This window comes from Rhamphochromis sp. 'chilingali' (genome assembly GCF_963969265.1).
Source record: "Rhamphochromis sp. 'chilingali' genome assembly, chromosome: 13".
In the NCBI taxonomy this organism is placed as follows: Eukaryota; Metazoa; Chordata; class Actinopteri; order Cichliformes; family Cichlidae; genus Rhamphochromis; species Rhamphochromis sp. 'chilingali'.
The window spans coordinates 9,303,974-9,318,640 of NC_137940.1; the positions used below are offsets into that span (position 1 = coordinate 9,303,974).

The 14,667-nt window shown below is 47.0% G+C and overlaps 1 protein-coding gene across 1 annotated transcript; it reads right to left on the reverse strand.

Annotated features, from left to right (window-relative positions):
• Positions 1-1,017: 1,017 nt before the first annotated feature.
• On the reverse strand, positions 1,018-13,847 carry LOC308408350 (uncharacterized protein; the record flags this gene model as incomplete). Its single annotated transcript, XM_080900547.1, has 4 exons — positions 1,018-1,172; positions 1,253-1,392; positions 1,473-1,705; positions 13,518-13,847. The coding sequence occupies 2 exons, from the start codon at positions 13,845-13,847 to the stop codon at positions 1,664-1,666; spliced, it is 372 nt and encodes a 123-aa protein (XP_080756673.1). The 3' UTR covers positions 1,018-1,172; positions 1,253-1,392; positions 1,473-1,663.
• Between the last annotated feature and the right edge of the window lie 820 nt (positions 13,848-14,667).

The window sequence follows — 14,667 nt, forward strand, 5'->3', positions numbered from 1 at the left end:
ATTAAATTGGCTGTTTCAAAGAAAAATGTTTAGAACCTTTGCTGTCAGCATTTAACGTGGTTCAGTATTCATCTATGTGCTAAACAGCTTTTAAATCTCCAAGGAAGTGGTATTCTTTATCTTGGTGTTGAACTTGACAGATTCATAAATATTCAGGATGCAAAAAGATTAAGTAAGCTACTTGACAGCTTGAATTCATGACTCGTGACTCATTTTTCTCCACACTGTAATCATTTGCTTTATGGGTATTTATGTATTTATTATGGTTTGTGTCTATGACCCTAAAACCTCTATAGTCGTGGAAATTAGTTAAGAATGTATAAACTGCTTGTTATATCTTTGAAGGAAAATCATGTATATAGCATCAATAACAATGGTAAAACCATCATCATAATCTCGTAATTACAGGACTGGATGTGGTTTGACAGAATGAGCCATTATAAAACGAAGAAGAAATATCTGATGTTACCTTTATGCATCTTGTTTAGTGTCGAGGTTGTGTTTGAACAGCAGTCTGTGCTGATCAGCCAAATTCAATTAGGACCTTATCTCTTATTCACAGTCAATTAAAATGACAAAGAACTGTCACAACGCTGCAGACTGCCGTACCGGCTGCCTGCCGCACCAGCTGCCTGCCAGGTAACTTTTAAAGTCACTTTTACCAGAAAACAACGAACACAAGGCAACATTCACCACAGCACAGCAGAAGGGTTTGGTACTTGGGTTAAATGTGAGTCCATTTTTTTCCACACAAACAAATAAAACTTCTTTCTTCCTACTTTGGCCAAGTGTTTTGTTTTATTTTAAAGAGATCTCCTGATTGTTGGGGATTCTCTATTGTAATATCTTTATATTAGAGTAAATTAAACATCTTGAGGGTACTTTTGTTGTGAATTGGCACAATATAAATACTGATTTGCATTGAGATGAATTAAATAGTCATTTTTCAGCTACAGTTTTTGCGTGGAGTTTATGACCACTGTCATGAACCGAAGTTCCGAGCGCAGGCAGGACCCAGTAGCAGAACACACACACTAGGGTAGGAGCGAATAAAGAAAGTAATTTTTATTGCAACTAAAGGTGTCCCGTGAGGGTAGCCTGAAAAACAACGTATGGAACCAGAAGAAACCGAGGGACCGCGCAGGGAACGCCGAGAGCGGGGCTGTGAGAGGCTGTAAAACAAAAAGAGAGACAGATTACTGGGGTGCGGAAAAAAGGCAGCATACGAGGGAAGGTGGAGTGTGCGTCTCACGGTGATAGCTGGGCCGAGTGAACCAGAGGGGGGTGGAGCTCCAAAAGGGGTCGAGACGGCGAAGCTGATGGTGAACCAAATCTCAGGCGGACAGGTGGACAGGCAGGTGGCTCGTAAACAAAAACACGCCGAGTTGTGATCTGGGTACACAGGGAAAAAACAGTGTTAGGTCCGATGGAGAGTTTGTCATAAGAGTTCTTTTCCCGCAGGCGTACGTTACCGCTGAGAGGCGACTACGGACTGGCGTGGAGCAGCAGGTAGGGCAGGATTAAATAGTCCACCTGATGATCGCCTGGGATGGGATGCAGGTGTGGGGTTAGCAGCCACGCTCGTGGGCGTGGACATCCCAGCAGCACCCCGGACGCCGGGCCGCGGACCATGACAACCACAATGGATGATGTACTTTTAACCTCATGGTATCTTGAAGAGCAACTTCAGAAAGATGTTTTGAAACTGAAAATGACACAAAAAGAACATGCACAGAAAGTGAAAGTGAGTAAAAGGTAAAACAATTTACTGTTGTGCATACAATGTTATAAGGCTTTGGCAGTCTCTGTAATTAGAAAGTATTACTGGCGATTGTATAAATAATAGGAGTGACAAATGGTAAAATAAACATGTTGCGTCATCAGATTTTAATAAAATATAACACAATTGGAAGAGATTTTCCAAAATATTTGCAGTTACTTTTCAGAAGCTGCTTGGTGAGACATTCCCAGTGCAAAAGGCTCAGACAGTGTGTCGTCTTCTGTATGTTTTACTCTCAACTTAAATCGCCTTACAATGAGAACTTGAGAAATATTGAGCAGCAAACTTCCTATATATTTCCAGGCAAATGTTAGAACAAGTTAGAACAAAAGAGATGAATTCAGCTTGAAGTTCAGTCCCGCAGAGCTGTGGTGATGCAAGAACCTCATTTTAACAGAGCTTCTTTGAAATGGCACCGGCTTTGTGTGGTTTTGAAGTGAAAAAGAACAAACAGGCATGTATTCTGAGTTTTTTTTCCTGCACCTTGCAGAATGAGTTCATTGGCAAGTTGCTTTATTTAGAAACAAACAGACGTCTGCTCGCCTTGAGACCTCAGTTTCCCACAGAAAGCCCCGATGTAATATGCTAATGCAATCATGCACTTCTTCTGGCTCTCTGAGAAAGAAGTGCTGCACCCTGGTAACACTTCAGAACCATTTAAACTTGCCATTTGTATAAATCCCCCCATTCAAGTCACTCAGAACTCCAAATAATACTAATTTCTGATCCTCTTTTGAATTTTTAACCATTATAAATGTGGTATTTGCATCCAGATTTGTCTGCATTGATGCTTAGCCAAATGTTACAAAATTGTTTTGTGTTGCAGGGATTTGGGACACACTGAAGGTCCCGCTGGTGCTGATCCACTGCACACAGAACAAGCATGAATCATTAAAGAGAGGCTTTGCTTTGATGTTTATCAGTGGCTGCCTGAGTGTCTACGCATATTCCCCACAGGGATGGGGAATCTCTTCCCTTCCAGATGTGGCTGTAACCTGGAACAACCTGTGCTTTTATGTGCTTGTAGCCAACAGATCTGCTAACTGTAGCCTGGGTCTTAGTGTGTCACTGATATGCTCAGGTAAATTCAGAAATGTGCCCGATCTTTAGATCTTAATATTAATGATGTGATGGGCATTATACATTAACAATTTATATATTTATTTATATAGCTTGACACTTATGGATCAATGGAATTGGGTTGAAGAGGCAGTTTCCTTTGATAAATTTTCACCTGTCAGCATAAGTCTCAAGAAAGAAGGTATATGAAAATATGAGTTTGCCTGGCTATTGAACTGCATTTGATTCTGGGAACTTATTGTTTAATTTGCAAATATGAGTATTGAGCAGATTTCAAGTGGAAACCAGAAGGTTTTCCTGAGAAGATGATTGTGCCCCTTGACAACAGATTCTACTCAGAGAGGTGAACACATCTTTGTGTAGAACACACAGCAGTAACACCAGATTACAGCCTAATGTGTACAGTGTAAGTAATCTAATCCACAACTGCAGGTCCAAAGGAAAAGACTTACATTTTAAGGGAACAAATCAGATCCCGATCTGCTCTCATTATGAGCTATGTATAGCCATTACTGTAGGCTACTTGCTGTGAGTTTGGGGGAAGATGGGATCATTGATTCTGTAACCATTATTATTCAGAGATTGTATTTTTAAATTAACATGGCCTACTTACCAGCACTGGAGGGGGAAAACACAAAATAACAAAGCAAAATGGGGGTAGGCAGAGGACAGAGGACACACTTCTTTTTATAGGTTTTGGGCTTTTGTTGTGTAACTAGAAGGGAATCTCAGTTTCTGAACACTTCATCAGCAAACTATTGTTTTGATGCTCATCTATGAGTCATATGAGCTCATCAATGATCCACAGGACATCTGAAAATACCCTGCCATCAGTGGCACACAGCCAATCTTGAGCATAATAACTGTTGTAACATAGTGATTGTTCGCTTAATTTGAAGTGCTGTTTAATTTTGCTCAACAAAATGAACATTGTGCTTATGATTTTTGTATAATCTGTATTAAAACATCCCCCAAAATTAGTAAATGTGTGAATTTGATTGGACTACACTCATGGCTTAAATTGAAAATATTATGTTAGTCTATAAATGTTTTCATGGTGACTATAGAACTGCTGCTGGGTGAAGCCAAATCACGATAAGGTACAAGTGTTGACTCTAATGCAGGACTCCAAAATGTAATATATTCTTAATAAAACAAACTCACTAGGAAAAACGGCCCCATAAGGAATTGATTCCACATGACCAAAGGGGCAAAACAAGTATCCAAATAGTCCAGGAAATGGACCGTAAGGTAACGAGGGTTAAGAATTGGAAGGCAGAGACTCCAGAGAATTCCAGAGAAAACAAGGAACAAAGTACCTACAAAGTAGGTATCTATAGATACGTTAGATACGTTTATCCTACCATAAAACAATAAGACAAGGTATGACCTCTCCCATGCTCCCAGAATGTTGGTGTGAATGCCAGAACATTCTGGAATGCACACAAAGCCTTTGTAGACTATTAAGGATCACACATCCTATCACTACACAATCGATTATACACCTCTAAGCATATATGGTTAAATATTTCTAAGCATAAATGACAATAAACAATACAAATCTAACAAGAGCTGTTGCCACATTCACATGATAGGGTTATGTACCCACAGTTTGGGCTGCTGATGGTGGTGCTGGGGTGTTATCTTGGCACAAAGGAAGCTTTCTGGCATCTCCCTGAAAATTTTAAACAGCTCTGAAGACTAGAGGGTCAGAGTGAAAGTTCATTTTTGCTCTCAATTAGTATCTAACCATTCAACTTATTATCAAAATATTAAAAGTTTCACATTGAAAAGAAAATACAAATGTACTAAGTTTCTGGAGCAGGACTTGTATTAAACCTCTTCTGACAGAACAGTCTGAACAGTTATTATATATTAATACATTTTTAAATTTGTTGCAGGCCATTTTTTGACAGTATGAGCAAAGTTTTACTGTGAATGGAAATCCAAGATTTAAAAGACGACAAAGCTAGCTGCCCTGTTGCCTCAGAATTCTTACGAATTATTTAGTCTGGCTCTGAAATGACCTGAAAGATGTTTTTCTTGAGCCGCACTGTTTCATGTTTTCCCAGTTAAATTTTTAATGGAACAAAGGGTGAGTAAAACCCCTGCTAAGTAAAGACAGTTAAATACTTTTTTTGGCAGGCGTATTCATTCAAAGTCACTGATGTAAGTGTTTGACAATAGGCTTGCCACACGCCCACTCAGGTTTGCCTATGCTGATGAAAACACACTCTGTGTGACGCTTCAAGTTGATAGTATCTGTCATTTTCTATAAGACAAGAGGCACTGAACTGCTGCTGGGTTTCATTTCTGCTTCCATTGAAGTTTTTCTAAGCCCTGAAGCAGCTGTCCGCCAGTACAAATTTACGAAACCACATTGGTGGACTTAGTCTGCATATGGTGTGGTGATTCAGATCATTATTACTGACCCAGAGGAGCTAATACACATCCAGTGGTACTATAATTGATTAAAATACAAAAGGCTTCCGGTTTACTACACATCTTATGAGTACGGAGCCTTTCAGTATACTCTGCTTCTTTATTAATATAATTATTTACATTTTTCTAAACTCAATAGGAAGTTTTTTGTGCACTGGGATTCATACAAATATTTTGGTTTCTAATACAAAAGCTATAGAAATACATTTCATTGATATTGATGTTTAAATATGCAATGATGCAGAATTCACATTTAGTCCAATTCTATACAAAGTCACAAAATTGAGACCTGGAAGTAAGTTAGTTAACACTAGATTTACTAAACCTGCGCAAATTTGCGTAACTTCCCTAAATCCAACACCTACTAGAATTACTGGCTTTTTTATTTTCTGGTGGAAGTCCCGAGGTGTTAATCACCCCTGCTGAGATTTTCACAGGTCGTCAGCTCTTTCCTCCTCCAGCTTTTGTTGTGCAAACCACCCATTATCCTTGAGGCCTGGCCCGTTTGCATTTGCTCACTCAGAGTTGCTCAGATCCAAGCCAGGCCAAACCTCTGTGTTACAACCTTCAGAAACAATTTCAAAGTGTTTCAAACTTTACAGCGTTTGCAGACCCAGTGTTCATCATCCCTGCATTTGGCACAGGTGAATTTCTGACATGTTGCACAGGTAAACCTGCTGCGATTCCTGTTGCAGCTCTCTTGCACCTGGCACTGCGTTGTCTTTCCAGTCCCTGGCACAGCAGCTGCAGCAGCTTCAGCAGCCTGTGCTAATATTTCCTTGTGCTGCATGAATCGGCAACGTAGTTCTTGAGCTAGAAGACTCAGAAACAATCTTCTTTTGCCTGTCCACCCTGTACATACCTTGTACAAAATGTAGGCATTCCCAGCCGCCAGGTCCAGCATATTGTAGAAAACTGCTACTGGCCACCTGCGTGTTGCTGCTCTTACGGAATACATCCGTGCAAGTTGAGGAAGTTCACGCCAGACTTTATTCACCGTGCCCAGCAATGTTGTTTTGCGCTGCAGCAGTCTGTGCGACAGTGACAGTGAAGTAAAGAAATTGTCCGTTGTGACCTTTCTCCTATCATCCAAAAACGGCTCCATCAGTTTCATGACCACGTTCTCTGCCAGCCTCTCTCCCTTCTGACGACTGGGGTCTTTTCCCAAGTGAGGAGATGCACTGCAGACATATTTGGTGTCCAAGTCTGTGGCCATCCAGAACTTGATCCCAAATTTGTCTGGCTTGGTTGCAATATACTGTGTGAATGGACAACAAACCTTGGTAGGGAACAGTTGTTCATCTATGGTCATGCGTTCTCCTGGAGTGAAACTCTTTGTCATGGTCTACGGTGGGTGGCTGGAGTTTCCATTAGGCTCCTGAACTGACCTGGGATCCGCCCCTGGGCAGGGCCAACTCCAGCTCCTGCACACCTGGAGCCTATTGCAGGCTATCAAGCCAGAGGGATTTAAACCACACATCGATGTTCACTCACTGCCAGTTCGTCATCAACCCATGTTGGTAACAGGTCTTGTGTTTCAAGTTCTCGCTGTGATTCATCTTACTAACTAAGACTCTTTTGTGCTACAGTCGCTGTACCCACCCTGGCTCACTCCACCTCCGGACTCGGAATACCTAGTGATCATTTTGGAAATCCCTCTGTGCCTCACCTGCCTGCCCTCCTGCCATCACACTCCATCTGGAGCCCCGGATCTCAGGTCAGCCTTTCCACGCCACTCAGCCTCCCCTGGATCTTCATCATCCCCCTCTCAAACACTCCAGGTCCCTAACTGCAAAGTAAGAATTGCTGCTCTTATACTGGCCACTTCTGAGCTGCCTTCACTACCTGCCTAACTTCTATATCCTCTCCCCTCAGTGTGACTGTTCCCCACTCAGCTCCGTTCCACTTCTCAGGCCTCGTTCCCTCGCCCTAGCCACGTTCCCCTGGGCACGCCACACCAAGGCTCCACGTCTCGTCATTTTCTGTCTTTGCCACGTTTCCCTTTTTTTTGTTCCCCTTGCACTTAACCGTAATAAACTATTAAATCATCTACCGTCTCCGCTCTGGGTTCCTGCACCTGGGTCCTATTCAGTACCGGCCATCCGTCGCCGTGACAGTACGAACTGGCCAACAAATGGACTCAGCAGACCCAGTACGTGCAGCAGTCTCCAAGCAGGGAGCCATTTTAGGGGCTCATGAGCAAGCGTTGCAGGTTCTCGACACCCGGTGTCAAGCCATAGGCGAGACCCAGGCTAGGATCTTAGCTTCCCTGCAGGAGATTCAGTCGGCTCTTTCCCCTCCTCCAGGCCCATCCTCCGCGTCCCCTGCGCCCGTGGCAGAACCTCCCCAGTCCTCCCCAGCTCCGACCCCTTCGGGCTCCGTGTTTCGCGATGCTGCATTCCCAGAACCCGAGCCGTACTCTGGGGAGCGGGGCCGCTGTACGGCCTTTCTACTGAAATGTTCTCTCGCGTTCACGCATTCACCCCGTTCATTTACTAGCGAATCAGCTCGGGTAGCATATCTGGTGGCTAAGCTACAGGGCAAGGCGCTGTTATGGGCCGAGGCGTACCTGTCGGCTCACCCGCTCCCAACCTGCTCGTTTGATGATTTTCTGTGCGAGTTTAAAAAGACCTTTACTCACCCAGTATCGGAGGGTAGTTCTGATGAAAGGTTGCTCGGGTTGCAACAGGGGAGCCGGAGTGTCGCGGAGTTCATTATCGACTTCCGTACTGCAGCCGCCGAGGCCAATTGGCCCGATCATGCCCTTCGGGGAGTGTTCCGTCGCGCCTTAAACGACGAGCTCAAAGACCAGCTCGCTTCCCGCGATGAGCCCAAATCCTTTGAAGACTTGGTCTCCCTTTCCCTTCGGATAGATAATCGCCTGAGGGAAAGGGAGGCAGAAAAGAACCAGAAACATCGTAAACTTGCGCCTCGTACGTTTTCACTTCCTCCACCGTCACGTCCGGTGTCAACATCCGCTCCCGTTTCCGTGGAAACGGACGCCGCTCCGGAGCCTATGTTAATCGGCCGCTCTCGTCTCACACCAGAGGAGCGAGAACGACGGCTTCGGTCGGGCGCGTGTTTTTACTGTGGCTCAGTGGAGCATAGGTTAGCGCAGTGTTCGGTTCAGCCAAAAGGCTACGCCCGCCGGTAATTTCGGGGATACAGGTGGGCGGATCCTCTTTCAGTTCCAAACCCCGGTTAATTCTACCAGTCACCCTGTGTCTAAATAAGGTTTCTCACCCCCTCCATGCTCTCGTTGATTCCGGAGCAGAGCAAAATTTAATAGATTTAGCTCTCGCTAGACGCCTTCATTTGCCACTCAAGACTCTCGATCCTCCCATCCCTGTTACCGCATTAAACGATCAAATATTCTCTCAGATAACCCATCAGGCTGGCCCCGTAACCCTCGTCACCTCTGGAAACCACCATGAAGCCATTACCTTATTCACCTTCTCTTCTCCTGATTCACCACTCATCCTAGGCTACCCCTGGCTACAGAAACATAACCCTCATATAGACTGGTCTGGAAGTAAAATCGCTAGTTGGAGCCCCTTTTGTCTAGCCCACTGCCTCAAGTCTGCCCTACCGCCGGGGGCCCCTGACACTAACACCTCGGGCGTTGATCCGGTTGACCTCACACTCGTCCCACCTGAGTACCATGACCTCCAGGAAGTTTTCAGTAAAGACAGAGCGTCGTCCTTACCACCCCACAGGCCTTATGACTGCGCTATCGACCTTCTACCTGGTGCTCCGCTTCCCTCTAGCCGGCTATTCAACATCTCCAGACCAGAAAGAGAGTCCATGGAAAAGTACATCCACGAGTCATTAGCTGCAGGTATCATCCGCCCATCCTCCTCTCCAGTGGCCGCCGGCTTCTTTTTTGTGGAAAAGAAGGATAAATCACTCCGTCCATGCATAGACTACAGAGGGTTAAACGACATCACCATTAAAAACAAATATCCTTTACCCCTTATCAGCTCAGCCTTCGAACCCCTCCATGAAGTCACCGTATTCACCAAACTGGATCTCCGCAATGCCTACCACCTTGTCCGCATCAGGGAAGGGGACGAATGGAAAACGGCTTTTAATACGCCCCTAGGTCATTTTGAGTATTTGGTCATGCCGTTTGGGTTAACCAATGCCCCCGCTGTCTTTCAGAACCTGGTCAACGACGTGCTCCGTGATTTCCTGAACCAGTTTGTCTTTGTTTATCTTGATGACATACTCATTTTCTCCAAGACCCCCCAGGAACACCATGTCCACGTCCGAGCAGTCCTCCAACGCCTCCTGGAAAACCGACTTTACGTCAAAGCCGAGAAATGTGAGTTTCATGCACAATCTGTCACTTTTCTTGGCTATATACTCGCAGGAGGGCAGGTGAAGACTGATCCAGCCAAGATCCGCACGATCCTAGAGTGGCCCACGCCCACGTCACGTAAGCACTTACAACGTTTCCTCGGCTTTGCCAATTTCTACCGGAGGTTTATTCGCAACTACAGCCAGGTAGCCACTCCTCTCACTACACTCACATCCACCAAAAGACAGTTCATCTGGACACCTGAAGCTGAGGTAGCATTCAGTAGGCTCAAGCGCCTATTTACTTCAGCTCCAGTATTGTGTCACCCAGATCACTCCAAGCCATTTGTTCTAGAGGTAGACGCGTCCGACGTCGGCGTCGGAGCAGTCCTTTCACAGCATTCAGGTTCCAAGGCCAAGTTACACCCATGTGCCTTTTTTTCACGTCGACTCTCGTCAGCTGAACGCAACTATGATGTAGGAGACAGAGAGTTGCTGGCTATTAAGTTAGCCCTGGAAGAGTGGCGTCACCTATTGGAAGGAGCTGAACACCCATTCACCATCTTCACAGATCATAAAAACCTTACTTACCTCAAAACAGCTAAGCGTCTAAACGCCCGCCAGGCCCGTTGGTCTCTGTTCTTTGATCGCTTCAAGTTTGCCATCTCTTTCCGTCCAGGTTCCAAGAACGCCAAGGCTGATGCCCTGTCTCGTCTTTACGACCCAGACGCTGAACCCACCGAACCAGCTCCTGTGCTTCCTGCCTCCTGCCGCGTAGCGTTTTTATCCTGGGACATAGAGGAATCCATCCAGCGTGCTTTACTGGATGAACCAGACCCTGGCACAGGTCCTCCGGGCCGCCGCTTCGTTCCCACAGCAACCCGTTCGGCTGTAATTAAGTGGGCTCATACCTCCCGGTTTTCCTGCCATCCTGGAATCGGCCGCACCATCGCACTACTACGTCGTCACTTCTGGTGGGCAACTCTGGAACATGATGTGCGGGACTACGTCTCTGCCTGTGACGTGTGCGCCAGGAACAAGACCCGAAATCAGCGACCATCCGGTCTTCTGCAACCTCTAGCCGTACCTTCTCGTCCTTGGTCCCACATTTCCCTGGACTTTGTCACTGGACTGCCTAGGTCAGCAGGTAAAACAGTGATACTCTCCGTGATCGACAGGTTTTCAAAAGCAGCTCACTTCGTTGCCCTGGAGAAACTACCCACTGCCACGGAAACTGCAAGACTGATGGTTGACCACGTCTTCAAACTCCACGGGATTCCTGCCGAGGTCACTTCTGACAGGGGACCTCAGTTTACATCCCAGGTTTGGAAATCTTTCTGCTCTGCCCTGGGTGCTCGAGCCAACCTCAGTTCTGGTTACCACCCTCAAACCAACGGGCAGACTGAGAGGCTCAACCAAGAGCTGGAGTCCATGCTCCGCTGCATGGTTTCCCATAACCCGGCTACCTGGTCAGCACATCTCCCATGGGTGGAGTATGCGCACAATTCTCATGTTTCCGCATCCACTGGTCTCTCTCCATTTGAAGCGTCCCTGGGCTATCAGCCTCCCCTCTTCCCTGAGGAAGAGGCTGATTTGGCTGTGCCTTCCGTCCAGCACCATCTCCAGCGCTGCCGCCGCGTCTGGACTCGGACCCAGGAGGCACTGAAGAAAGCTGCTGCCCGCCACTGCCGCTATGCAGATCGTCTACGGTCGCCAGCTCCTCGGTACGCTCCAGGGCAGAAGGTGTGGCTGTCGGCTAAGGATGTTCCCCTTAAAGTTTCCTCCCGCAAGCTGGCTCCTCGGTTTATTGGGCCGTATGTCATCCACTCGGTCATCTCGCCCTCTGCTGTGAAGCTCGAGCTTCCTCCCAGTCTGCGGATTCACCCGGTTTTTCATGTTTCCCAAGTCAGGCCTGTGCTGTCCAGCGTGCTGTGCCCGCCTTCCGACCCCCCTCCGCCCGCCCGGCTCATCGATGGTCATCCGGCCTATACGGTTCAGCGGATCGTTGACGTCCGTCGCCGTGGTCGGGGTCGCCAGTTTTTGGTGGACTGGGAGGGGTATGGGCCTGAGGAACGTGCCTGGGTTCCTCGCTCGTTTATCCTTGATCCTGCTCTTGTCTCTGATTTTTTCAGGTCACGTCGCGGGCTGGGGACCGGTCGGCCGCCGGGTGGCGTCCCTTGAGGGGGGGGTACTGTCATGGTCTACGGTGGGTGGCTGGAGTTTCCATTAGGCTCCTGAACTGACCTGGGATCCGCCCCTGGGCAGGGCCAACTCTAGCTCCTGCACACCTGGAGCCTATTGCAGGCTATCAAGCCAGAGGGATTTAAACCACACATCGATGTTCACTCACTGCCAGTTCGTCATCAACCCATGTTGGTAACAGGTCTTGTGTTTCAAGTTCTCGCTGTGATTCATCTTACTAACTAAGACTCTTTTGTGCTACAGTCGCTGTACCCACCCTGGCTCACTCCACCTCCGGACTCGGAATACCTAGTGATCATTTTGGAAATCCCTCTGTGCCTCACCTGCCTGCCCTCCTGCCATCACACTCCATCTGGAGCCCCGGATCTCAGGTCAGCCTTTCCACGCCACTCAGCCTCCCCTGGATCTTCATCATCCCCCTCTCAAACACTCCAGGTCCCTAACTGCAAAGTAAGAATTGCTGCTCTTATACTGGCCACTTCTGAGCTGCCTTCACTACCTGCCTAACTTCTATATCCTCTCCCCTCAGTGTGACTGTTCCCCACTCAGCTCCGTTCCACTTCTCAGGCCTCGTTCCCTCGCCCTAGCCACGTTCCCCTGGGCACGCCACACCAAGGCTCCACGTCTCGTCATTTTCTGTCTTTGCCACGTTTCCCTTTTTTTTGTTCCCCTTGCACTTAACCGTAATAAACTATTAAATCATCTACCGTCTCCGCTCTGGGTTCCTGCACCTGGGTCCTATTCAGTACCGGCCATCCGTCGCCGTGACACTCTTAGCACAGTTCTCGTTGAAGTGTGTCCAGATGTCGGAGATCGCTGCAAATTTGTCTGTTTTCACCCGTTCTGCCCGTGTGTCCTTGTCATCAAATCGAAGGTGTTGCATAATTGAAATGAATCTATCTCGGGGCATTGTCTCTTTGATTACTGGCACCAGAAATCTTTCTGACCAGCAATCCACAATGGCACCAACAGGACACATGATTGCTCTTACAAACAGGATTGAAATGAATGCCATCAGTTCATGAACTGACAAATTCCAGTCCGGCTCTGTTCTGCGGGCTTGATGTACCGTATACTCTCTGATGGTGTGTAGCATTCCCACGTCTAACAGGCAAAGGAAGCTTTGGAGCACACTTGTAATTTTACGCTGTCAGAAGATAAATAGAGAATGGTAAATTTACATGAACCTCACTCTAAATGGGTTTATATAAATATCATATTGTAATGACCTGGCTGGGGTTGTTAGCCAGATGCATTCTGGGTATTGTGTTGTCTGTGTTTTCTATCGTTCTGCTAGTTCCTATGTGTTTGATTCGCATGTTGTGTTAGTGTTATGTTAATGTAAGCCACAGTGAAGTTGATGTGTGTTCTGTGGAGTGGGTTGAATTGGCATGGTTGGCTGACACCGCGACTCTATGTGGTGGGAGCGGGATAGGGGTTCGGTGTCAGCAGCATTACGTTGTTGTAGAAAAAGATGGTAAATAAACGACTGGTGTGAACCACTACTGCCTCCTGCTGGATCATTTGGGGATTATCGGCCTGCTGCTGAGACGCTCGGGGTCGTGCGGTGTATGAGGCACAAGCGCTCTCCATCCGTTGCGAAGTTTAGCGATAGCCCCTAGCGCCCCACTAGCCGTTTAGCTAGTGAGCAGTTTAGCCAGTTTAGCTCCACTAACCCACGGTCGTTACAATATGTAATATGGCAGTGACAAACCTTAGCAGACTCTGTGGGTCCAGCTTGCACAGTGAAGCACGAGCGATTTGCTCCTGCACTGGGCATTCCAATGTCCTCCTCTACCCACACAGTGCAGTCTTTTGCCGTCTGGCTCAAACAGGGCTTCCCAGCACCACGGGGCCTCTTCCGTGGAGGCATGTTGGGTTCTTGTTCCGTCTCCTTTTCAGATTCTTCTGAGGAGGTATCAGTGGCCTGCTGGACAAATGAAACCTCTCCTCCGTCAGAATCTGCTTCGTCCATTTCCTGAAGCAAGGCCCAAGCCTGTTGCGCGGAGAGGTTCTTCCTGCGTGGCAGTGATACAGAGGCCATCCTGATGTGCGTTCTCAGAAATGTGAACAAGAAATGATTCTCCCTCCTGGTCGGTCTGCTTTTATGCACAGCACTGTGCTGTAGTCAAGCAATGCCACTCCTACACATACACAAATCTCTCCTGGTTGGGGGAGGGTGTTTTGCGCAACGAAAGCAGGAGAACAATGGAGCTGAAGGCCTGTGAAAATCTCAGCGGGGTGTTAGTACTAGAATTACTGAGCCTTTTTTTCCTGCTGTAAGTCCCTACTACTACATTTACTAACCCTGTGCAAATTTGCGTAAATTCCCTGAACCTATCACCTCCTAGCACCCTGCTGAGAGGCTTTCATCTCCATTGTAGGGTTGTAACACCGATTTTTCTCTTGCCTTCGATCTGAGCTACTCTGAGTGAACAAATGCAAATGTTCCAGGCCTCAAAGATAATGGGTGGTTTGCACAACAAAAGCAGGAGGAGAATCGAGCTGATGATCTGTGAAAATTTCAGCAGGGGTGATTAACACCTCGGGACTTCCACCAGAAAATAAAAAAGTCAGTAATTCTAGGAGGTCTTACGGGGAGGTTCAGGGGATTTACGCAAATTTGCGCAGGGCTAATAAATCTAGTAGTAGGGACTTGCACCAGGAAAAAAAAGGCTCAGTAATTCTAGTGTTAAAGTACTTTTATTCAAAACTAACCAAGTCTGGCAGATCACATTGAATTTTGAATTTAATGACACTTGCTACGCCAGAGTCAGTTTGATGAAGGCAGAGCTGGATCCAGCTCAGGCATACAAAGATGTGGTCTGGTGGAAAAGTAGCCATACCAAAACCAGAACACGTGT